The 26937-nt window shown below is 39.7% G+C and overlaps 1 protein-coding gene across 1 annotated transcript in view; it reads right to left on the minus strand.

Moving 5' to 3' along the window:
- ATG10 (autophagy related 10) overlaps positions 1–26937 on the minus strand; it is a 334391-nt gene that overhangs the window by 293427 nt on the left and 14027 nt on the right. The window contains 1 exon segment of the mRNA XM_019746380.2: positions 19968–20054. Within this exon segment, the coding sequence (XP_019601939.2) occupies positions 19968–20054 (87 nt within the window).

Genomic DNA, 26937 nt, shown 5'->3' on the forward strand with positions numbered 1-26937 from the left:
ATGCTCGTATTATTAGTATATTATACTAAACTTCATAGAACTTAAAAATTGATAAAGTATCTGCCATACCCATAACAAATTGCTAGCCTCATATTAGTTTTAGTAAAACTGGCATAAAACAAATTTTACAGAGCCCTAAAAGGGCATTAGGGTGATATTTAGAGGAATTCCTTCTCCTAGAACTTCCATAGTAATTTTTCTTACCTCCTATTATTACTTAAATCATATTAGGATTAATATGTAACCCCTCCAGGACAATGATTCTATATTCAGTTGTTTTTATCTAGCGCAGTGCCTACCACATTGCAGAAACCACATAATATTTGTTACGTGAACAATGAGCTACTGATCTAATCATTCAAGACACAAAAACACTTTCACCTTTTCTCTCTTAAGCACATTAGTCTACTGTCTCAAAAATTTGCTTTGGAGACCCAAAGCTCTCTGCAGTTTCAGGAAAGAAACATTACAAGTAGTAGCAAGGTGAAGTTTCTTCACACTTTGTCCTTCTTGAACTGGTGGAAATATCCAAAAGCAAGAGGAAAGCAATTAGTTTTTCAGCAGTAATGGTAGTTTCTAGAAATAGCTTATCCATCTTCCATTAGGACCTGTCTCCTTTCTAATCACCTTTCTCCTCATGCTGGATTAGTTTAGAAACATTATTGCCAGAGTTTAGTGCATGCCTCTGGTTTTAAATATTGCAACCACATCACCACAGGTAGTGAAGGAAAACAGCTGGATTGAGGAAAGCTATATACCTATTAAAGTGTCAAAAGAGTGAAATTATAGCTCAGATAATCTGAATTTTCTGTGAAAGTTAAAAAAAAAATTAAGAGAAATCCATGCTCTTGGTATTTTTGAAATGTGCTTCCATTTCCATGGAACTTAATTGCTCTCATAAAGGAAAGAAGCTCATAACGGGAATCCTGAATGTTTGTGAATCATCATTGGGCAAATTGAGTTTGTCCCAAATGGGTAAAACAACCACTTTAAGACATGTTCATGCTTGGATTTTATATTTTTAAGTCTCTTCAAATTTATTTTGGGGATCAAATCCTGTTTAGAATTGAGGGAGGATGAAATGATTAATGAAAAATTTCATGCACTAAGTAGTCCGAATTAACTTTAAAAATGTCAGTTAACTAGAAAGTCAGAAAGCCCACAGGGATTAAAACATAGGCCATTTCATGACCCCACGAAGACATGGATAGCTACAATCACCATAATGTCACAAAGGGGAATTTTACCATTAATATAATATGCAAGAAAACTTAGGAAAATGTGTGCTGTTATTAATCTGATATCAATCGACATTAGTATCTTTAAGGAAGAAATTATTGAAAAGAAATAAAGCTGGGAAAATAAATATTGCTGCTACAAAATACTGTGTTTCCCTGAAAATAAGACCTAGCCTGACCATCAGCTCTAATATGTCTTTTGGAGCAAAAATTAATATAAGACCCAGTCTTATATTACGTTAATAAGGCCCGGTCTTATAGTAAAATAAGACTGGGTCTTACATTATTTTTTGCTCCAAAAGATGCATTAGAGTTGATTGTCTGGCTAGGTCTTATTTTTGGGGAAACAGGGTAGTATGAATCTGATAGGCTCCCAGACATTTATACACAACAATACGTTAGGCTCCCACCAAGTGAGTTTATAGAAACCTAAACTTGCTTGTTTTTTTATTTCATCTCATGGCTTCTACCATATTTTATTTCTCTTCATTTTGAAATAGCTAGGTAGCATGCTGGCAAAGTCAAGGAGAAGGCTGCCGATTGTGAAGATATAGCAAAAGAGAAGATTTTATTCCATTTTATCTGCATCTACATCTTTATCTGTAGAAACACTTATGATGTATTTACTTAAAGAACCAATTTAAATAAAAATACATTAATGCAAAAAAGCGAGTATTCTAACTCATACTAACATTGAGTAGTTGCTATAAGGAAAAATTTCAATCACCATGTGGATGGAGAAGGCATGGTTGCCAATTTTTCAAAAATATATACATTTAAGACTAAGATCCTTTTCTCTAATTCAAATTTTTAAGTAGAACCACAATATATAAAACACTCAAATGTAGTGTGGTTTGACTTTAAGGAGGTGAGGAACCATCCACTTTCTCCCATAAGGTAGTCCTGACACACCACCAGGATCCCCAAAGCTCCCAGTTTGAAAATCACTGGAAAAGTTGCATGTCCTCAAAACCACGCTCTAGATGTTGCTCAGTCACCAGAGCTGTATTACTTTGGAAACGTGATTTTTGCTCCATGGAGCTTCAATTCCCTCACTTATAGAATGAATGATCACTAAGATTTTCTAGTGCTAATATTTTATTCTGATTTCTAAATATAACTATTCACATTAAGATCCTACAAAGAAATCATTTGGGAGTAAAATATGAAGAAAGGCACCGATGATTTATATTAGCATTAAGAGCATGTTGTTTTGAAATATGATATACTTATTTACTCTTAAAAATACAATAAAAAACCATGCAAACCCTCCAGGTCACATTTCTTGATCTACGGTCATTGTATTCCATCTCCAGTTTAAACCATAGCATGTCACTACACATCAGAGAAAATATTTGTTACCTCACATGTCTGCAGTCCTCTGTATTTTAAAGCCTCTGTAATCTTAAAGCCTTTAAGATTACGCATGTGTATTTTCAATCTCACATTAGTAAATTGACCAGTGTGTCTTTTTCAGCTGAAAAAGTTGCCATTATTATTCTATATGAATAGTATATGATTTGGTCAGTGGTATTTGCTTGGTCAGGCTACAATATAATTAAATACATATTTTTATTCTAAAAAGTGTGCACTCACAACAGTCTTCACAAATTGATACTTTGTTTTCCTATTCTATATTATGCCTCTATGCTGTTCTATATTATGCATCTATGCTGTTCAGTATTTGGCATATAAATAAATGTAAAAGTACACCTGGTATAATTAGAAATGCTGTGGGTGTTGAGGAAGATGTAAGGGCAATGCTGAAGTGATTGACCAGGTTGGGCAAAATATAAATATAGTCATAAGGAATTGGTGGACTAGATAGGGAGGTAGGAAGGTTTCCAGGGATTTGTACATCCCAATGTTACTCAAGAGCAATGAGAAAGTTGGAAGGGGTGATGAAAGGGGAGAAGACCAGAAAGCCAGATCGCAGAGGCAGACAAGAGCTGAGCGATCCAGGTATAGATGCACAAGTGCATTATTGAAGGAGAGTGAAGGAAGGGATGTCTGAAGTCCAGAGAAGGTGAGTGCTATAGCCTGAATATTTGTGTGCCCCCAAAATTAATATGCTGAAATCCTAATGCCTTCAGGTGGTTATTAGGTCAGAAGGGTGAACCTATTGAATGAGATTAGTGCCCTTACATGAGACCTGAGAGCGATCCCTTCCCTTCTCCCATGAGAAGACACAGTGAAGGCACCAAGTATGAGCCAGGAAGAGAGCTCTCATGAGGCCACACCATGCTGGCATCTGATCTTGGACTTCCTAGCCTTCAGAACTGTGAGAAATACATTTCTGTTGTTATAAGCCACCCAGTCTGTGGCATTTTGTTACAGCAGCCAGAACAGGCTAAGCTAGTGAGTCTGGGGACTTCATGGATCATCAAGAAGGATCTAAAATGGCTGAGGCAGAACTTCAGAGTCTACACACAAACACTTTGCTTCGGGTAATTGCTACCACATCACCTAAAGTGTGCAAGCACAGACCAGATGGCTACCAATAGGATGGGATTCCCAAATCTGGTGGGAAGTTGATGAAATAATTTCCATAGTTCCTTCTTATTCCTAAAATTCTGTTATTTCCACCAGGAAAAAAACATTAAGTTAATTTGATCTTGCACAAGGCGTAAACATTTATAAGTAGGAGTCAAAATGATTCAGAGTATATGGCAGTTAACTACAGATATGAATGAATTTTAAAATGATACAATTCTAAAGATCCTGAAGTCCAGTTTTTTCCATTATACAGAAGAGAAAACGGAGGCCCAGGAAGAGCACATGATTTGCTTAAGGTCATGAGACAAGTTTGACATCTCTGCATTCTAGATTAATCTCTTTTTTCCACTATATTGTGCTGCTTTTAAGCCATATATATTTTGTGCTGATCTGCTAATTGGAGATAAATGGATGCTATTAGCTGGTTAGATCTGTGTGAACAAAGAAAATTACAGATTTGAGACACAAGTGCAGATAATTCTGTTTCCTAAGATGTTAAAAAAAATTTAATGAAAATATCCAGATGATTGAAGCCTGGACATTTTATTTTTAAAGTTTTTTTTTTTTTTTTTAAATAATTACCTTATTCTCCATTTTACTTTACTAAATGCTCAATAAATGGAGATATTGGCCTCATTTCTATGAGGTTTCCATAATAAATGATTCACTTGAGAAGTGTACAAAAAAAGAGAGAAAAATGATCAAATTGAACATCACCAATAATGGAACAACCTTCTCATACTCTGCACTGAGAAGAAAATAGCTCTTTTGTAGCATTCTTGCCACAAATGCTTAACCTGAATGCAACTATATGGCAACTATCAGATATATGTCGTGGGACATTTTACAAAATGATGGGTCTGGATTCTTCAGAAATATTAATGACATGAAAGTTTTTTAAAAAGTGGAGGAACTGTTTTAGATAAAAGAAGACTAAAGAGACATAAAAACTAAATGCAATGCATGATGCTTGATAAGATCCAGGTGAGAAAAAACTAACTCAGATTGGGGAATTTTAGGGAAATTTTAATATAAACTACATATTAGATAATTCTATTATATAAATGCTAAATTCCTTGAGTATGACAGTGGCGTTGCAGTTGTGTAGGAGGCTGCCCTTACTCTTAGGAGACACATGTAGAAGGATAAAAGGGTGAAGTCATGATGTCTGCAACTTACTTTCAGACTGTTCAGTCATAAGAAAGTGTGGTGTGTGTATGTGTGTGTTCATGTCGGGGAAAAGCCGAGGGGAAGAAGCGAGAGAGAGCTTATATGGAAAAATATTAATAACTGGTGATTCTAGGTGAAGGGTATGATGAGTTTTTATTGTACTTGAAATTTTTCAAAATAAAAAGTTAGGGAAAAATTGGAAGCTCTGTGAGTTGTTTTTCTCTGTACAACATATACGGTAGTAAATAAATAAAATGGGAACCTTTATACCTTGTCCAATAAATTATTACTTGCCCTAGGCAAGCATCTATTAACAAGGCTATTACAAAGCACTTCCAAAGTATTGAATAAAATGGTAAATAAATGACAGATCTAGTTGTGTGTGTTTCCTAAGGGAATCTCTCTTGAGTTATTTAGGAGTAAAACTTTAGGAACCACACATACCAGAAATGATGTGTATGAAGTAATCAAACCTTTAGAATTGTAGAATACCAAAGTTCCTTAGTCACAACTACTCAGAGACAATGAATGTAGCCTTTTCTTTCCTTTTTCAAAATCCCACCATACCCAACTAGGTCTACATTTAGCATGAAGCACATACTTTGCCCTCTAAACAAAGGAAGGGTTTCTCATATACCTAGTATATAGCAGGGGGTGGGGGTTGACTAGAAAGATTTCTCAGAGAAAGTGATACTTGTTCAGCTAGTGGAAGCTGGAGAGGGTAAAAGGATTTTGCAAAATGTGGTGGCAGTATGAACAAATGCAGCTGCTGGGTAATCAGTTTATCCAAATATAAAACAAGATTTACTGTTCTCCAAATGTCTGGGGAAAGGGGGTTATTTCTCCCTTTACCCCATAACTCCTGTTGTTTTGCCTTTGTTCAATGACAACAAAATCTAATGACTGTTTCCCTCATATATGAGTCAAATATTTCTATGCAGATAACAATATTTCTGAGTTATTCTTTTACAAGAATTATCATGATTGGCTTAGAGTAAACAAATCAAGACTCATCCTTTGAAGCTGGGACAGAGAATGTTGCCAGCTTTCCCTCAAACACATATCTTTACATACAGAATCACGTGGCTATCTGAGCAAAATTGGGATTCTGTTAGCAAGGAAGATGGCAACAACCATGTTTGTCAGGCAGGTGGCCATCAGTGTCTACTACAAGAAGGGAACAGACTCAATAAATACTTTGGAAGCCCAAAGGTATTGGGACGTGAAGGCCAGAAGATAAAAATGGTACTCATAATTTTGGGCTTGCAACTCTGGGAAATTGTGATACTATAAAATGAGATAGAGAATACAGCAGAGAAAGCAGATTTGGGAGTAAGATAATATATTCTGTTTTTATTAAGTTGAATTTGAGATATCCTTGGAACATTAAGGTATAAAACACAGCAAATATTTGAAGTTCCAGGTAGAACACAGGATTGGACTTGCATATATAGATTTGAGAGCCATCAGCATATGGTAAAAATGAAAACCACAGAGTAGTTAGGTCACCCAAGGAGAGTATGTAGCATGAGAAAAGAAGCAGACAGAAGAGGAACTTGTAAGGGAGATAGAGGAGTGGCTAAGAAGGTTTTAGGGGGACTGGGAGGGAGTAGTTTCTCATCTTGGAATCTAGATAGAGAGCATTAAAAAGTAACAGACATTGTCAAATGTGAAAGAGGGATCCAGTTAGCCATAGTCTAAAGATGTCATTGGATCTGACAATATAAAATCACTGGTGACCCTAAGGCAGTGGAATGTGAAAGTAGTAAGCAGAGAAGGAAATGGAAGGTAAGGAAGTAGAGGGAATGACATAATTAATATTCAGAATAGTTCAGGTGAAAAGGAAAGATAAAGATGGAATATGTTAGAGAAGGGGGGTGAAAATTAGCATAATATAGGTTAAGAGTAAAGGACCAGTAGGAAGAGAACAGTTGAAGAAAGAGGAGAGAGAGGGATGAAATATGACATTAAGGTCTGGAAGGCACAAAGGAGGATGAGATGGTGGTAAAGAATTAGGGGTGAATCTTTAACAAGGGGGTGGCATTGGGTCAAGAATAAATGATACAAAATGGAGACTTGTACTGATGAAGCAGGCATCATGGAAAACAATTGTATTGTACTCCATTTTATCAGTGATTAGGAAGCAGGGTACTTTTGTTGGGACTTTTTCAATTGCAAATGAGGAAACCAACCTCAAATAGTTCAAGGAAGAAGACAATGAAAATATTTTAGTTCACATAACTTAAAATGAGTATGCTGCCATCAGGTGCAGCTAGAATAGACACTCAAAGTTACATCATAAAGATCTTCTTGTCTTTGTTGTCCCCTACTTACATTACTTAGCACAATTGATCTCAAGAGAAGAAAATGTCTCCTTTCCAGTCATGCTTCCAAGGTCCTAGGAAAGATTTTGATTGGCTCACACTAAGTCAAATTCCTACCCCTGAACGAATCACTATGATCATCCATTTAAACCACTGACATAAGAAAGGTGAATAGGGGGTTTTACTGCCAGAATAAAAGGGGAATGCATGCTGAGCAAAAAACAAGAGATGTCAACTGCCAAGGTCATTTGATGATGGCAAGGGTTTTGGGAGTCGAACTGAAGACTTGTGATAGATAGAGATTTGGAATAGTCTTTTAAAAATTCATGGGAGCATTTCTGGTCAAGATGGCACAGTAGGCAATCGCTGTGCTTACCTTCTCTCATGACCACATCAAAATTACAAATAAGCTACAAAATAACCATCATTGAGAATCGTCTGAAAATGTTGCTGAACTGAAGCCTTACAACTAAGGACATGCAGAAGAAGTCACCTCGAGACTGGTAGGAGGGGCAGAGACGCAGAAGGAGCTGGTCCCATACCCATGTGTAACCATTAAAAATAGGGAGGGCTATCTCAGCTGCGGAGGTCGACCCTGGAGGAACAAGAGGCCCTAGCCCCTCCCCAGCCCAGGGGACAGAAGTCCTCATAATTTCTGGCTATGAAATCCAACAGAGATTGTGACTGAGTAAGATGGAGGGTGGCTGGAGTCCAGGTGTTCCTCTTAAAGGGACAGTGAAAGGACTTACCAACAGAATCACTGGCTCTGAGCTCAAGTTCTGGGTCAGCAGCTGGAGAGGTGGTAGGGACATATGGTGGGGAACTGAGTTGTCTGGCTTCAGGATGAGGGCTAGAGGAGCAGCTTTCTCCAAGATAGAGGAGCTGGTGAAAGCTATTGTTTCTTTGTTGAGCCTTTCCCTTTCCTGGCATGCAGATGCAGAAGGCTGCCATATCTGAGTCTCCATCAAGCTGGCTAATGCCATTCATTCATCATGCCCTGGTGATTCGAGACCACACCCTGCCCAACTTTTGGGCATACCCAAGCCACTTTCAGTAGCTTTTTCATACAAACTGCCTGTGTTGGCTCACGCTGCAGACTTTCCTAGGATCTCTCAAAGGTTCATGGAACCCAGACAAGCAGCATCTGGCTTGAGTGTGTCCTATACCTCTGACTGAGCAGCCCAAAGCCCGGCACTAGCAGCAGCCAGCCTTGCTTCATGGCTTGGCCTCTCAAGCAACTTCCAAGCACGGCAAGAGTAGCGGCTATCTGTGGACTGCTTTGTGGCTCCTGCCAGGTGGCCCTAGGTGGGGAACTGGCTGTGGTTGAACTTGACCTGCAACAGGTCATCTCCCAGGTGGCCCTGGGGCTGTCACCCCCAGTGGCCAGCTTCTAGTTGAGCTGGAGCATCACCCAACTGCCTCCAAAAACAATACACCCAAGGGGCCAATGGGGCAGGCACCAGAACCCTTCTGAGGCAGATCCTGCTCTGTAGGTCAGCTCCTGCACAACAATTCCTCTACTGTAGTCACACCCAGTCCTTACAACCAATGAGCACAAAGGTCAATCCCTCCTATCGACATGCAGATAGCAACTAAGGCTAAACTACAAGAGGAGGGCACATACAACCCATAGAAGGAACACATCTGGAGTGTGTGGCTCAAGTGACCAGGAAGACTGTGCCACTGAAGCCCACAGCACACCTCCTATGTAAGGAGGTCATTCTACTAAGACAAGGAGGCATAGCAGCCCTACCTTATACATAGAAACAAATACAGGGAGGCAGCCAAAATGGGGAGACAAAGAAACATGTCCCAAATTAAATAAATAAGTAAATAAAAGAACAAAGCTCCAGAAATAGAACTAAACAAAACGGAGACAAGCAATCTATCAGATGCAGAGTTCAAAACACTGGTTATAATGATGCTCAGTGATCTCAGGGCAAACTTCAGCAAAGAAATAGAAAACATAAAAATGAAGACAGAAAACATAAAAAAGAACCAGTCAGAAACAAAAATACTATAATGGAAATCAACAGGGAGTCAACTGATTAGATGAAGCAGAGGATCAAATCAGCAATTCAGAAGACAAGGTAGCAGAAAACACCCAATCAGAACAGCAAAAAGAAAAATGAATCCAAAAAATTGAGGAGCATTTAAGGGACCTCTGAGACAACCTCATACCAACATTTGCATTATAGGGGTACCAGAAGGAGAAGGGAGAGAGCAAGGAATTGAAAACCTATTTGAAGAAATAATGACTGAAAATTTCCCTACCCTGGTGAAGGAAATAGATATACAAGCCCAGGAAGCTCAGAGTCCCAAACAAGAGGAACCCAAAGAGGCCCACACCAAGACACATCATCATTAAATGCCAAAGGTTAAACACAAAGAGAGAATCTTAAAAGCAGCAAAAGAAAAGCAGTTAGTTACCTACTTTAGCTCCCCTACTTAAGGGAGTTCCCATAAGACTGTCAGCTGATTTCTCAGAAATTTTGCAGGCCAGAAGAGATTGGCAGGAAATATTCAAAGTAATGAAAAGCCAGGACCTACAACCAAGATTACTCTACCCAGCAAAGCTATCATTTAGAATCAAAGGACAGATAAAGAGCTTCCCAAACAAGAAAAAGCTAAAGGAGTTCATCACCACCAAAGCAGTATTACAAGGAATCTTAGAGGGACTTAGTTAAGGTGAAAAAAATAAAATAAAAAATATGAATAATTAAATGAGAATAACTACATACCTATCAATAATTACTTTCAGTGTAAATAGCTTAAATGCTCCAATCAAAAGACATGGCGCTGAATGGATAAGAAAACAAGACCCTTACATATGCTGCTTACAAGAGACTCACTTTAGATTGAAAGACATATACAGACTGAAAGTAAAGGGATAGAAAAAGAAGGGGGGTGGGGGGTGGGGTGTGGGAGATGAGGGTAAGGGGGACTGAATATATGGTGATGGAAGGAGAACTGACTCTGGGTGATGAACACACAATGGGATTTATAGATGATGTAATACAGAATTGTACACCTGAAATCTATGTAATTTTACTAACAATTGTCACCCCAATAAATTTAATTAAAAAAAAAAAAAGATATTTCATGAAAATGGAAACAAACTGAAAAAAGCTGGAGTAGCAGCACTTACACCAGATAAGATAGGTTTTAAAACAAAGACTGTAACAAGAGACAAAGAAGGACCTAGTAATCCCACTTCTGGGTATTCATCCAAACAAACCCAAAATGCTACTTTTAGGGGACATGTTCATCCATATGTTCATTGCAGCATTATTTACAATAGCCAGGATATGAAGGCAACCTGGGTGTCCCCGAATGGATGAATGGATAAAGAAGAGGTGGTACATATATACAATGCAGTATTACTCATTCATTGAAAAGGAAATCTCACTATCTGTGACAATATGGATGGACCTAGAGGGTATTGTGCTGAGTGTAGTAAGTCAGACAGTGAGAGACAAATGTCATATGATTTCATGTATAAGTGGAATCTAAAGAACAAAATAAACAAACAAACAGAAACAAACTCATAGATACAGAGAATATTTTGATGGGTGCCATGTGGGAGGAGTTTAGAGGTGGGTGAAAAGGGGAAGGGATTAAGAAACACAAATTGGTTGTTACACAGTAGTCATGGGGATGTTGGGTATAGCATAAGAAATATAGTCAATAATATTGTAGTAATTGTATGGTGTCAGATGGGTACTGTGTTTCCCCGAAAATAAGTCCTACCCAGATCATCAGCTCTAATGCATCTTTTGGAACAAAAATTAATATAAGACCAGTCTTATTTTACTATAATAGAAGACTGGGTCTTATATAATATAATGTAAGACCAGATCTTATATTAAGTTTTGCTCCAAAAGATGCATTAGAGCTGATTGTCCGGTTAGGTCTTATTTTTGGGGAAACATGGTACTAGATCTATCACTGTGATAGATGGGAGGAGAGTTGGGGGCAGGCTGAAAAAGGGATTAAGAAATCCAAATTGGTAGTCATGGGGATATAAAGTATAGGGAATATAATCAATAATATGGTAATAACTATGTATAGTGCCAGGTGGGTACCAGTTAGGGGAAATCACTTCATAAATTATATAAATGTTTAACACTATGCTATACACCTGAAACTAATATAAAACAATACTGAATGTCAACTCTAATTGAAAAAATGTTTTAAATGGGGGGAAAGATAAAGAATAAGAGGTTCAAAATTCCAGATATAAAACAAATAAGTATATTTCCTACAGCATAGAAAACATAGTCAATATTGTGATAGCGTGGTACAGTGTCAGATGGTTGCTGGACTTATCATGGTGATCGCTTCTTTAGCATAGGGAATATAATCAGTAATGTGGTAATAACTCTGTATAGTGCCAGAGGGGTACTATTGAATAACTATGGTGTACACCAGAAACTAATATAATGTATGTTAGACATATTTTAATAAAAATCTTTAATATATATATACACATTTATATATATATATATATATATATATATATATATATATATATATATATATATATATATATACACACACACACACATATATGAGCTTAACTTTGCCAAGAAACAAGATTGACAGGCAGAAACAATAAGGATCCACCTGAGGTTGACTAAGTCAGCAGAGACAAGATTGTACCCAACAGTGCTTAGCTACTCAGGGGTAAATAAAAATAATAACATTATGTATGTGCTAGACTGTTGCTAGAAAGTGCATGTACTGACTCATTTAATTCTCATAATAACTCCATGAGAGTGATGTAAGGATCAAATTGTGCAGGAACAAAGGAGGTTAATCATGGCATTGAGATTTCCCTGATGAATGCAGTGAAAAATAGAAAAAAAAAAAAAGAAAAATAGGCTACGAGGGGATCAAGACTTCATGAAAGCCCAGGACAAAAGTGCGATTGGAAGGAGGTCAATGGATAGAAGGGAGAAGAAGAAACTGAAGGTCTAAGGTCTCTCTGAGGTTGACTGGGGTTGGGATTGAGAGAAAGACAGACTTGGGAGGACAGAAAGTTGTGGTCAGAGACTAGGATATTGAATTTGAGATATTAGGGGGATTTCAAATTCACTTCTGCCTGACTTTTATTCCTATCATTAATATCCAAACATACAGTCTTAAAACTCAACCAAACCAGAGTCTGGTTGAATTCCAGCTTTAGATGAGTAATCGTGAGGAAGACATTTAACTTTTCTGAGGCTCCTATTTCTTCACCTACAAATTAGATATGATAAAATGCCTACGTCATAGGTTGTATGAAAATCAGGTGAATTGATGAAGGTGCCTACATTATACTATATCTGGTATGTAGTAGATGCTCAATCTACTATACACATTAACATTCACTTTTACAGTATTATCACCATCATTATCACTAGCTTACACATAATTAAGATAAGCTTTAAAGAAACCATGAGGGCAACGCTCAGTGTCTCATTCATCCTTAAGACTTAGCGCAGTCTGACACACAGGAGGGACTCAGTGAATGGATGTAGAACCCAAGTAACCTGCTGCCTTCCATTTCAGGGGTCACCTACTTTAATATCTTTGGGGAAAACTAGTTTTTCCTCATGTGTGCTTCTGATTCAGTCCACATCGAAGCCTGCTTCTTTGCCTGACTTAATTGAACAAGTACTCATTGAGACCTGTTTTGTGTTTGGCATTTTGCTAGAAACTGGGGACATAATGGTGCCCAAACAAACACGGTTCTTTGCTCTCATAGAGCTTATGACCAGAGAGGAAACAGACATCAATGGAATAGTCTTATACATAAATATAAAATTACAACTATGATACATGCTACTAAGAAGAAGCTATCAAGAGGAGACTGACGGAGTCAAGGAGGGTGGGGAAAGTTTCCCCATGTAAATGATAATTGAGCTGAGAGAGAATTTGACAAAAAAGTAATGGAAGAGCTCCCTAGGCAAAGGGAAGAGCATACGCAAAGTCTCTATAAGGAGGCGCACATCAAGAATAAGAACTGGGTGGTTGGAGCAAAGAGAAACAGAGAATGCATTGTGCTGGGTAATGCTGGAAAGGAAGGTGATGGTCAGCGTACGCAGAGCCCAGAATACCCACTCATTCTACCACTGGTCACCACACAGAACTGCAGGCCACTATTTTTCTTGATTAAGTGCTGGTCTTAGACGAGAAATGAAGAAAAAGCCTTACTTTACTTTACTCTCTCCCTTAATTCTCTATTCACCACTAGCCCAAGACTGCTGTGAAGAGTAGAATTTTCATAGAAAGTTTGGGAGTAAGGAAGGGGAAAATGTGGCATTGTTCAAATAGGGGACAAGTGAAAATTGAATAACAGACATTACTGGTCTTAACATGTTCCAAGGCCATCTTTCACTCCAAACTCAGCTAGGATGCTAAGCCAAGGTCATCTACTCTGGACTTCTACCCCAACAATGCAACTGCAGTCATCATTCCTGCTGGTGTTTGTTTGTTCTCTTTAACCTGTCCAAGGTCAGGTTCTTAAGCATGACTTCCATCACTACAGATGAGAGCAGAATGTTTGTACATGAAGGTAGTAGGTTCATTTCTTTGAGTTCATTTCTTCCATCACAGTGACTAACTAAGAACTCCTACGTCAGCTCACTGAAAACCAGTCAGATGACTGTGTACAATCAAATTCCTTTCAATAAATTAAAAAACCGGCACCATTTAAAACTTTTCATTCATTTAACAAGCATTTATATTGCACTTAAAATGTGCCATTGGCTCTGCTGGTTCCTGACATGGGCAAAGATGTATCTTGTAATAGAACCATAAATGAAGTGTAACCATGTTTTGTGGGAGCACAGAGGAGAGTAATTCTCCTTGGGAAAGTGGGATGGAGGGACTTCAGAAGGTAACGTTTGAGATGTGGTCTTGCAGAATGAATTGGAGCATTCCAGGAAGAGAGAGAAGGTATATTCCACCATAGAGAACAACATGTGGGCAGCATGTTGGAAAGTCTGTCTGGGGAGATGAACCATGTGAGGCAGACCAACTTTATGGCCTTAATAAAGCAACAATGTAACCAAATCCATTTCTTAAAATGGACTTCAAAGCTCTGGAGATGCCATGTGGCATCATAGCTGCTTAAAATTTTTTCATTAGATGTTGTATACATTAGTCAAGAAAAATTCAGCCAGTTATCTTGGGTGTTTAAAAATGATTTTTCGATTTCACCCAGATTGGCGTTAGATAAACCAGTAATAGATTTCTAGCCTTGTGATTTGTTCACCTCTCATTTATCATGGTCCCAAATCAGAGCACTGGATAGAGACCAGGAAATGACTTTCTTATACAAAATAAGAATAAACTAGGTGGGCAGGCCCAATAAAATGTAACCATGAAACCGATTCAGAAAGTCCAGTCAATTACTGGTTATCTCTGTGTGGATATCCACTATTTGGTTTACTGTATCACTTGGTAATAGTAAGAGTAATAAATAGTCAACCATTTATTGAGTGACCATTACGTGACTCATAGGTGAGCTTTACTCACTAAATATCTAACCCTCCCACCTTTTTGAGGTAGGTTTTGTCCCTATGTTAGCCACAAGGAAATTAAATTTTATAGATATTAAGTTGCTTGCTTAGAGCAGAATGATAAGGTACAGGGATTATAATGCTACATGCCTGGGTTTGAAACTGGCTCTGCCACTCTTCTTGACCTTGGGAAAGTTGCTTGACCCCTCTATGCCCAAGTTTCCCCATCTTTAAAATGGGGATACTATATCTAAGCACTTACAAAAGTGAACAGCATAATTTTTTTTTTCTGTTAGAATTATGTATACCCAGATTAAAACCTCTCAGTAACCCACTGCTGCCAAGTGTTAATCAATGTAAAATTCCTAAGTGAAGGCATCTAGGAAGGAAAATGTGCCACAAAATGAGAGTGTTCCCCAAAATAACAGAGAAATGGTTTTAGATGAAATCTTTACTTGCCTTCGTGATTTGGGATAATGGAAGGATGACATCATTCTTAGGCTGTGTGGCTGCGGCACTCAAAATTCAGAACGTACAAAATCACTGGCAAAACTTGTTGAGACTTCAGATTCCTGAGCATATGCCTCCCCTCCCCACCTAAGATGCTGGTTCAGGTCTAAGGTGACTGCTGAGTTTTACTGTCATGTCTCATGCAAAGAGAAAAGAAAAAAGCATGTTTTTCTGGTTTTGTTTTTTCTTCTGTTAATTATAGGAGCCACCAGCTGAAATCCCCTACTATTAACCTGAAGCCCGTTTGGATTTCTGCAAATCCAAAGGTTAATTCTCTTCTTTGTTATCTTGTTGAAACTTGGCTCCAATGTAATGTCTGGGTTCCCCAGGGTCCAGAATCCTCTAATAAAACTCAGAACTATTTTGCCTTTCTCTAGGAGCAAGGAAGTGAGACTGACTTCTCAACTTTTAGCCCCTAAGAAATAACGGCAGGGGTTTAACATATCAAAAATATCAGTATGCTATGCTGTGCTATAGCAACAGGAGGGGGATGGATCACAGTCTTCAGTTCGTCTTTTTCTTATAAACAGGGTAAGTACTAAATAGGAGAAATGAAAAAAGAGGATAAGAACATTTTGCTCTCCACCTTACTCTCTCAAAGAAACTTCTTGAGCTAAATCCTGGGGCAAGGAAGTTCTAATGTTTTATAGAAATGAAAAAGCATCAGCTCTCACTCTCAAAGGGCAGTCCAGAGCCTAGACAAGCTGACCTGGGAATCCTGTTGATGAAGGGTTCTCCCCAGCTGGGTATATGCCAGACTTTTCCTCCGTGTCTTCTCGTGCTGGGTCTTTGTGCACTGTACACTCACGGGAGTTAGTCTCACCCCCACCAGCACCCCAGGCAGGAGGAAACCCAGAATCTGCTCTACCCTGGGTTGCCAATGACAACTGGAAGCTCTAGGCTGGGGAGACAGCCTACTGGACAGCCTGTTTTTGCTCTTTCCCAATCTGTTCAACTCAGTTGCCTGCCGGCAGGAGTGTTCTTTTTGTGCCAGCTTCAAACCACTGAGTGCCCTGGGCATGGGCCCGGTGTCTGAAGCTGCGTCCAGTGCTTGGCCCAGGGCTTGGCTCTCTGCCCAGATGTTGTCAAGTGTCTGCAGCGGGTATCTGTCCCTTCATCCGCCCATCCTCCAATCTTCTCCTTGGAACAGTGGGATGAGAAACATCCATCCTTGACATTTTTCCAAGCCTACCCAAAAGCTTCTTCATGCCCTTGTTAAGGGAATGGGCCCAGAGTGATTGCAAGCACTGGCTGTATAAGAAGGAAGGGTGCTGGGACTTGTAAAGGCATTTAGGAATTCCCTCAGAGCCTTTGAGAGATCATGAAACATTTTAAAGGGCCTTTGGGCCCTGGGCTGTGGATTCTTCAGGAACCATAACTTGAATGCCGCCTCAGCTTACAGGACTCTTCCAGAACCTCTCCATCCTTAAGATCCTTTAGCTAAATATAGCCTTACGGAAGGGGGGGGGGGCAACCTAGTTAATTATAGCCTCAAAGGGCTTGTATGTGAGGCTGAACCTGTTAAACTATACCCCTAGGATACTATACAGCCATTTAACAGCTGCCTCTGGGTGCTCCAGACAGGCGGGGTGTGGGGGTTGGGGAGGGGGGCACACCACAGGAGTGTGGCCTGAAGGGAGAGGAAGAGTCAAGTACATGGAAGGGAGAAAGAACCACCCACTGACTTGGAGAAAAGACTGACAGAGTCAACGCTGGAGTTCCTGCTATGTTAAAATTCCCACACCAAGTTCCTGAGCACAGAGATTTATGCCATAGTTAAATCTCCAAAGTCGAATGGCTTCAGAAAATTGTAGAAAAGTAAACATACTATTTAACCACTAAGTGGGTGGCCATCACATATGTTACATATCTGAAAATTTAAGTCAGAACAGCTTGAACCATTCCATATCTAATTCCCAATAGTAGTTCTGAGCTGGATTAGTATTGCTTATTAACAAAACCAAGACTGCTCTTTCCCTCTGAAAAAAAAAAAAAGGTCGCTAGGCCTTCAATATAAATCTATGTATAAAAAAATAAGGCTTTATTTCCAAAATCATAAGCAAGAGAGCCAGTTTTTTTCTAATTTAGGATTCTTTGTATGCATATGTAAACAGAAAGAGGTGCCCGGTCTGGTTTTTAGAAAGCAAGTTTAGTTTGCAGAATAGGCAATTAGAAAAATATCATCTGTACCTTCATATACAGCAAATTTGGAAAGAAAAGCACCAGTAGACACACAAAAAAAATATTGAATGCTAAATGTAATTGCCACAATGACTCTAACTACAGCCACAATTAAATGATATCCTAAACTTTCGACCCACAGTTTAGTCAACAGCTTCTTTTTCGCACCTACTTATTACGTAAGTCATGGAGTAAACGGTCATTTACAGCAGTATTTATCAAATTCCCTCATTCACAATGAGCTGGAGATACTTTCCACATACTACTTTTAAAAAGTCACTAAAAATTCTTTGGATCACAGGAGTAAAATTAAACAGCCTGTCAAAGATAATGGTAAGTGAAATTGCAATATGTAGTCCTGGGTGTAAAGATTCGCTTCACTCAAAAGCATTTCCAAGTCAAATAACTTCAAATGATAAACTTTTCTTTAATATTCTTATGGACAAAGAAATTCCATAACAACTTTTTTGGGGGGAAAAACAACAACAAACTACACTTCTATGCTGTATGAAAATGTTAAAAATATTTTTTATCCATAAAACTACAATTACCATCAAGGGCTTAATAACCTACTTTGGATTTTAGAATATTTACTATCTAATCTTAGCATACTGCACTTTTGGGTGAAACACACAAATTAATTATAATATCAACACAAAATTTCTTTACAGTAGTGGCAGCACTCTTAAATATGTAAAAACATGTTACAGGTTATAAAATAGCAATAGATTCCAAATGCAGTAAAAGTAATCTCAGATTAAAACTGGCATCAAATTCGAACAAACACATTCATCTACCAAATAGCACTAGAGAGTGGACAGATTTTTATAAGCAAAGAAGGAATACAAGTAGGACACCAGACTCTAGTGTAGTATGGTGTGTGTACACACACACACACACATACACACACATTTTTTTTCTCATAGACTGAAAAACCCAACCAGCTCTATGGGAAGCAGGAATATCTCTCTTTCTTTCTCTCTCAGAACTGCTTTCATTTTGACCCAAATTTGCTGGCTTATTTGAAATGATTTTACCTTTCTCATTACAAATTCATTTGAAGCAAAACTATAGAATCTTCTAATTTAGGGCATCAAAAATTATTTCTCTTAAGGACATGGACTCTTCCATTATTTAATTTTATATACTATTTCTTTTATTTCGTCATTCATTTGGTATTAAATTTTACAAATTTAGTCTGATGCCAACCAGTGATCCGCCTGGGAAACTTGCCTTAGCAGCCAGATGTCCAGATAAAAAAATAACCCATCTTTGTAGAAGAAATATACACAAACATTTACACATCATACAAAATAAGATTGAAATGGGTGGGGCCACTTGATTGACATCCATTTGTCACGTTCACTGGAAAATTTCATGGGCAGCTTCCAATATGCTTAGACAAATTTAGATGAATGGAAGCGCTGACTAATGATGCCATTATCTATATACCAAATATAAATGAAGTTCTGAAAATCCTGAGTCATTCATGTGAGCTACTGAAATGACAGGGGAGGGGAACTTAGAAAAATGATAACAAAATATCTTGAGATGGCAAATTAATCAAAAGAAACAGCATTCAGATATGTAAAAAGATAAAATATGCTTGGTTTTGTGAGAGAGATCTAGGTTTAGTAGACAGGCTCTAGGCTTACGAATTGCAAAAACTACATTATGCACAATATTTTTTAACAATAAAATTATTTTAACCATTAGTAACTAAGAGTTGTTATTTTAGGAGAATAAAGTCAACATATTTGTTTTCCTGAGGCAGGCAGGGGCAGTATTGTGCTATTCATGAACTTCTTTAATATGAAGTAATTTTTAAAGCAGTTTAGTTAGCTTTGGCCATTATCTGTACAGATATTTCACCTTTAAATACAAATAATTGCAAGAATTTCATTACTTAAAAATGTATTTAGCATGAAATTCAAAACCTATGTTTTCATTAAAGGACATTGTTCATAGGAGGGTCTATGTTTTTCAGAAGGGTTTGTTTTAATTGAATTCTTGGGGTAAAATTCTAAAAATCATAGTGACTAAAATAACCTAAACGTAACCAAAAGTAAACTGAAAATACTTTTTTAAAAATGTTCGAATTAATTTCCACTTTAAAGAATACCATAGTTGACCCAATTAGCTCTGCAAATGAATTTGATTGTTTGTCATTCTTTATGATTTTACAGTAGACTATTTTCACCCATCCAGCACCTTAGATCCCCAAAGATCTCAGTGCACATTTAGTGATATTTACCTTATGAAGTAACTAAATCCAGATGAGCATAGAGCTCACATCACTGTAAAAAGAAATTGTTTCCTCATGTTTACCGCTCCCATTCCAGGACTAGAAACTGAAAACTCTGAAAATTATCCTTGTGCAACTAGGAAATTGTGCACAGAAATGCAAAACAGTTTTATTTGTAAATAAGCCCAGCCATAGAAACAATATAATACCATGCTCTGTAGAAGTCCTCCAGCCTTTGTAAGTCAGGTTTCTTACACTAGCACAGATTAACAACCAGGGCAAATAATTCACACACCTGGAAATGGAAATGGAATCCCCCACATGTCCTTCCTTGATTCATGTCCACAATGAGGTACAACAATGTTGAGTCGTACTTTGCAGACTGTAAGGAAATAAATAAGTAAAAATTAAAATACCACCCAATGAAGTCTGAATAATTCAGGGAAATTATTCAGGCATGGCCAATGGGAAAATTCACTAGTGAATACCTAAACTTTCAAGAAAACACATTTCTTTATGTGTGTGTGTTTTTTTTAATTTCCTCCTCTGTAACTGTATTTGAATCTGTGTGATTTATGTTTGCCACAAGTATCTTCTAGTCCCTGAGAAACACCTCAGTTGCATTTTCTTTAGATTTTGATTTTTGGTTTTGTGTTTAAGGTAAACTGGCTCTTTGGGACTAGTACAGTTTTCCTGTTTAGGGCAGTTTGAAAAGTAGAGGGAAGAATCTTGCTTCTTATTATCAAAGATACATGATTGTAGACATAATTTTTCTAAAACCATGGTTACTAACAGCGTACCAACAAAAAGTGTCAATTCAGTACCTGGCTCCCTAAATAAAGTAAACCTGTTTCTTTACCCCCACAATATCATAGTGGGATAATGGGTAGCATTCTCTTCAGAGATATTTATTCACTCTGACTTATTATTGAAGAGTAGAGAAGAATTTTGCTGCAGCCACAAATGGACAGATTTCCAATTCAAAGCAACAGACTTTGGGTTGCCCACTTTAGAGGTACTAAACCCTTTCAGCCATCCATATCTGACATGACATTACAAGGGGGATACCTCAACCCTGCCTCTGATTTCCTAGGTCTGAATATAGTCTGTGGCCTTCCAAACTAGATACAAAGTTAATGTCAGTTTCCAGCTCCTCCATGAAAACTTGTGGTCCCCAGGTGGCACTACTTCATGAATGCCTGGGGTCACAACTCTGCAAGTCAGGCCTTGTCCTCTCCAGCAGTCTGAGCAGGATTCAAGGAGTCCCGATGAAAGTACAGAATACAAAGTGTTAATCAGAGTCCTCCAACACTGGGAGGGTGGGAGGGGACAGCAGCATCTTAGTGGGGGGTGGGGGGTGGGGGAGAGCAACTGGAAACCACAAACACCCAAACTGGGTAGCAGCAACTCTAACTAAACCCAGAAACGTAGCTTAGGGAAAGGAGTCACTTTAGACTGAATAGTGTAATCAAGGTACCAGAACAGACCTATCAAAAGACAGAAAAGGTGGTAACATCCTTGCCCTCAAAAGCAAAGATTTCTTTTATGTTGAAACCTCGAAATACATTTTGACTCTAATGCCCTTTATTCCGAAAGATCCCTTAAGTGTCTGTATAAATGTCCTGCAGGAGTGTGGAAAGTCACCCTGCCACGCCACCCCCTCACCGGCTTTGCCTCGCTACCGCTTCCAGGTAACCTTTGTTGCCGGATCAGGACGCAAAGCAACAACCTTCGCCCCGGTCGGTGCATCCTCCAACCCTTCGGCCACCAACAGGCTGCAGGACCAATTTGCCGCACCCCAGCCCCAGCGCCCTCCCCCGCTTCCCTGTGCCCAACCCCAACAGCCTGCACATCCCTACGCATCCCCTTCCCCATCCCTACCCTGGGAGCCATCCTTTATCTCCCCCAGAAACCCACAGGCACTGTCCGTGCCCACCAGCACATTCCTAACAGCCCCAGCCTTCCAGGAAAGCATAAAAAAAAAAAAAGCATGACATCACGGGCAGGTTTATTTGGGTTTGTTTGTTTGCTCGATTAAATACTCGTGGAAGGTGAGCGTACACCACACAGGATAAGTTTGATGTTGACAAACTTCTGGTGGCAGCGAGACTGTGTCAGCACAACTTCCGGGATAATGAGAGCTGCTTTGCAGGGAGCGCGGCAGCAGCGGCGGGAGGCGGCCGCAGGACGGAACAGCAAATGCTATTCAGCCCGAGCAGTTTCAAGCCGCCCGAGCTGGGGAATTACTGTAGTCGAGCTACGGCTCTTACCACCGGCGCTGGATCTGGGCGCGCGTTAGGGGGGGAAGCTGCAGGCACAGGGCGCGGAGAGGAGAGCTTTCAAGTTACTTTGCTCCATCTCTGCACCCGGCTGAGGCTTGCAGGCTGCGTGGTAACTGCAAACATCTTGTTCCTGGCTTCTTTGGGCGGCCGCCCTGGAACCAACCAACTTTTCTCTCCCCCCAAACTCCCTCTTTGTTTCAAATAGGACTCTCCAAAATTTATTCTTGGGAAGACTGACAGCCGGGGTCAAGAAACAGCTGTTGAAGTTAATGTTTCTTCCTCCCACTTCGTCTGATGGTTGTGCCCTGCCAAGACAAAGTGAGAGGCACTGCCTGGTGGCTTCTTTAAACAGACATGCATATAGCCAAAAAAAAAAAGGGGGGGGGGTTCCCTGCTTAACATACAATCTGATCAGAAATGCAACAGCATGTGCCGTTCAACTTGTGCTGATTACTTGCTCAAAGGATGCTGCAGCTTTTAGTTTTGAACACTTTGAGCAGTGGGGGAGGGGATGGCAGAAGTGGTTGACACTTTTCACGTTTTGGCAAAGGGGTAAAAATCTTAAACCTTCCTCTGACCCACCTCTCACCCTCTAAGAATGGTAGAAATAGTCTGGGGGAGGGAAAAAAGAGTTGCATTCCTTCACAAGGTTTAATTCACATTTCAAAATTCAAGTCATTATGCAGAACTAGGGCTTGCCTAGAGCTAGGTAAATTGTTTATTTGGAGACTTAAGCCAATCCTGGATGGTGCTGCCAGCTCTTGGTGGCTCTTGGTGGCTTTCTCCAGATTAGGCCAGCCTCCTCTCCTCTTCCCCAATCTAACTCATTCGCCCTGAGGACCTACTCTGGGGAAAGCTACACTGCTTGTTCTGCTGCTTTCTCCAGGGTGAAGGCTGGTTTTAGCATAGCCCTTCCTCCGCTCTCTTTTAGAGTGCCCGGTGGACTGCTAATGGGCCCCTTGGGTTATCCTTCTAAGTCTCCATTCCCTGATGGAGCACTCTCCAGGTGTCCAGCCTCTGTAGTGGGAGTGCGCTGATGGGAACTCAATTCCTTCCCCGTCAGAGGGTTTAACCACTCTTCCAACAGACCCATCATCCTTTGGGAATGGTCCGTGGTCCGCTCACTTGGCCTCTCTCAGACACAATCATATGAAGACATAAAAGGCCCTCCTTCCACACTACCAGGTTACCCTGTCACCACATCGCAATGCAGTGCCATCACAAAATGCTATTGCATCAGGCCCAGGGATATTTTAGGAAGCTTTCAAACTGGGTCCAACAAGCCTTCTGCAGGCATCAGGGCCACACTGCCAAAATCAGGGCTGCAGAGCTGCCAGACAGGTGGCAGTGATGCCCTCTCTATTCTCAGCTCCATTACCCACTTGCTCCCCCGCCCCCAAACCAGTCAGATCCACTTGCTGGCTTCCCACGCTTCTCTTTGCCTTGTTCTCAGATGCCACCACCTTTGTTTTTCCTCGTGTCTCTGCAAAGTGTTTTGGTCCACCTTCTGATGTATTTCCTGTTTTTCTGCCTATTGTAGTCCCTCGCTGAGGCATTATTTGTATTTGTTCTTATGAACTACAAATCAGCTGAGTTACATTTGGAGTTGCAGTGGCTGCCACGCATACAGCCTCCAACTTGCGTGTCTGTGGGCCTCCTCGACTTGTTCGACTTGGATGAACTTTTCTCATTCTTCGGACTCTGGATCACCTAGTACATTGGCATGATGGCAGTGGCCAAGAACCCGTGCCTCACCCTCAGCAAGTGCCCCCTTCGCTGAGTCCTGCTAATGCAATCCAGCAGCCAATTGACTTCAATTCCTTCCGCTTTATTGTTCTGGGTCCTTAGAGAGGCCAGTGCTCAGCATCTAACAGGGCTGTAAGGCAGACCTCCACTGATCCTGCAGTTGTAATTCTCCACTGCTGGCTCCTGCAGTTTTATGATGGCCCTTTTCTCCCCAAGATTGACAGACATAAACTTCCAGCGAGGAGGCCTGCAACAGCACCCTTAAAGGCTTCTTTGTGTGGAAATGTAACCTTCGGGCAAAGTCGGCTCTGCTCCAGGAAAGGCACGTTATCCTGCTACAGGGATGTACTGTGCTGGGTCAAACCTCAGGATTTCTCCTCCTGGCTGGCTACCTGGGATTCTCCCAGGGACCATGCTTTCTTCCTCTAAGTAGAATTTTTTTGTGGAGGGACTTCGGGAGGTTGGGAATAATGTAAGGAGACCTGTTGTGGCTGTTTAGGGAACTTTACATGCAATCAGAGGGTTCAGATGTCCTTCCTTCAGTGAGTGGGTCTCTAAATGCAACCACAGGTCAAGGCGGTCCTAGTGGGGTGGGAGTTAGCACCATTTGCTCTTCTCAGAGCTGATTCTACCGCCATGCCCAAATGGAATGCCTTTGGATCACTTAGAGGATCTGATCTATGTATACAGGTGTTGGGTCAGACAAATTACTCCAAAAAAGTAGGGTGAAAAGATACTGAATCTTAATTTATCATGCAGGATTAAAGTCAGTTTTAAATCAGGTAGAATTACTAAGAGATTTAGAGCCAGTGTCTTTTTCCAAAGAGGAAAAGGACTAAAGAATCCTCTATGTTGAAGTGCAGTGACATCAGGAATGTAGCATCTTATGTTTGGAGGTTTTTTGTTTGTTTTCTGTTTTCCCCTCTACTTTTTAAATGTTCACATATATTTCCAATCAGTCAAACATAAGAGTAATAGGAATTTAGTTATCAGATATATATGATTACACATTAACTGTTCTATAGAGACAAGTGCAAAAAAACAAGATGAAGGTATGCACTTGTCATTAGAGAGGGCTCCCTGTAGGAAGTGGGACTGTGCCTGAATTAAGGGGCAGGTGAGATGTAGCTAGTTAGAGAAGATGAACTCGGAATCGGGGAGAGTTAAGAAAGACACAAACAGTTCATACAGAATCTAGTTGAGATGTGGGTATTTAGTTCGGTAGCCGCAGGAGCTGGATTTATTAATATAGAGAGATTAATATAATGCTTCTAGTCATTGTTTCTGGAAAATGTATTCTCACAGTCAAGAACATGGACTGCGAAAGCAATGGGAGCAAGGCCATGTCTTTAGATCACATTTGAGATAGCAGAATATGGACAGAAATAAAAAATACACATGCAATTATTTTCCCCCTTCTCTTTCTTCCTAAATCTAGGCAGGAGTTTAATTTAGGATTAAAAGGCTCTGTTGTTTCTCCTCTAGCTTCTCCTCCAGTTATCCCATCCACACTCCAGTTCTGGTTTTGGGCAGAACTGCAATTGTCCTTTGTAGGGAATTCCATCAACTCCTGTGCTGGTTTTCTAGTGTGGGAAAATGTCGACTGGGGAAGCTAAGACCACCAAACTAGTTTCATTATGACCCAAGGTACACTTAAATCCAACCCTTCAGTGGTAGGCCCAGCACTCTTCCACTACAGCGCTCATTAAAATGTTATTTACATTTTACGGTATGATCCCAAGCCATAAGTTGGGATTTTTATCTTGACATAGAAAAAAAAAATACTCTTGTGATATCTGGGCCTGCAAAGTTTTAACTTCTACTATGGAACTACTGGTGATTTGCAAAATAAGTTCTTAGCACTGGAGAAAGATCTTCCCATTTCCATTCAGAGAAGTTGGCGGGGAAGTGAAGAACAAATGAAAAACCCATGGTTACAAAATTAAACTTATTAGTCAAATAGATTTTAACCTTTATCTTCCTCTTAAAAGTTAATTTAATGTTTGCCAATAGTACAAAATCCTCAACTCTGACAAAATCACATTTTTATACTTTGGTCCGAAGCCTACGGCAAAGGTGACGATGAGTCTTCATAACTACGCTCGATCTCCTTGCCTTTGTTCACGTGACCAGAATTATTCCAGATCAAAACCAATATCATTAATCTCAGTCACTTTTAGGTGAACCAAACTGTCTGGATTCTTACCTCAACAGGCCAAATTAAATTAACATTTTAATGATGTGTTTCTGGCATTGTTCATGCTTCATAAAGAGTAACTCACTTTATTTGACTCAAGGCGACAAGGCTAAACAAATGATTCAAAAAAGTGGATCTTTTCCAGGTCTGGAAATTAAGTTTCCTTGAGTTCTTCTGAGGCAGTTAAGATTCTTCAGAATCTACAAGTCCAGTTATGTGATGCTACCACTTTTCCAAGACAACCATTAAAAATTGCAGCTAGAACCAGTTATGAGAATAATTTTTTGCAACATCTTCATGAAGGCCAAATGAAAATTAGAGGCCATCTCTCAAATGGAAAGAGGCCAAACATCTAAGATCTCTGGAGATGCTTGACATCTTGCCATGTTGTCATCACATTCAAATCCTGGATAAGGTATTCTCGTCTGAGTTTCACTGACTACCAGTAAGGGGCATGTGCAGAATAATAAGTGATTCAACTTTTAGTGTTCCAGTTAAAACCTAACATGCCTAATAACATTCCCAGGAGGAGGGTATGGGGAATGCGCATCAAAGATGGTATCAGCTCTTCACCTGTCAACAGCCTGATGACATCATGCCTAGGAGCCACCTTGATTCTGTGGTTTGTAAAATTCTGGGACTACTGTGATTACTCTATGGAATGCTCAGCTGAAAACAATGAGCCCTTTCTCAGCTGCAGAATGGTGGACAACAAGGTCAACTACAGAGGATTTTTGAAATTAAATTCTAGGAGAAAGCAACCACTTCACTGACCCAAGAGAGCTTTTATTGCCAAACAGCAGTCTCAGACCCTAGCAGTTACACAGTACATTTGGTTTCTAAATGTGTTTGCCCCCCAGAAGATCAGAGTAATGTAATCTTTTCTTTCTTTATTTTCCTAACCAACAGGTGAAACCATAAGCTGTCTTCCCATCTCTGCTCATAAAAGTCATGTGCCAGTCTGCAAAGAAATGCCTGTATACACAGGGAATCTTCAAATTTGCACGTATATCAAGAGGCCTTCAACATCATGCATCTAA

This window comes from Rhinolophus sinicus, linkage group LG03, assembly GCF_036562045.2.
Source record: "Rhinolophus sinicus isolate RSC01 linkage group LG03, ASM3656204v1, whole genome shotgun sequence".
In the NCBI taxonomy this organism is placed as follows: Eukaryota; Metazoa; Chordata; class Mammalia; order Chiroptera; family Rhinolophidae; genus Rhinolophus; species Rhinolophus sinicus.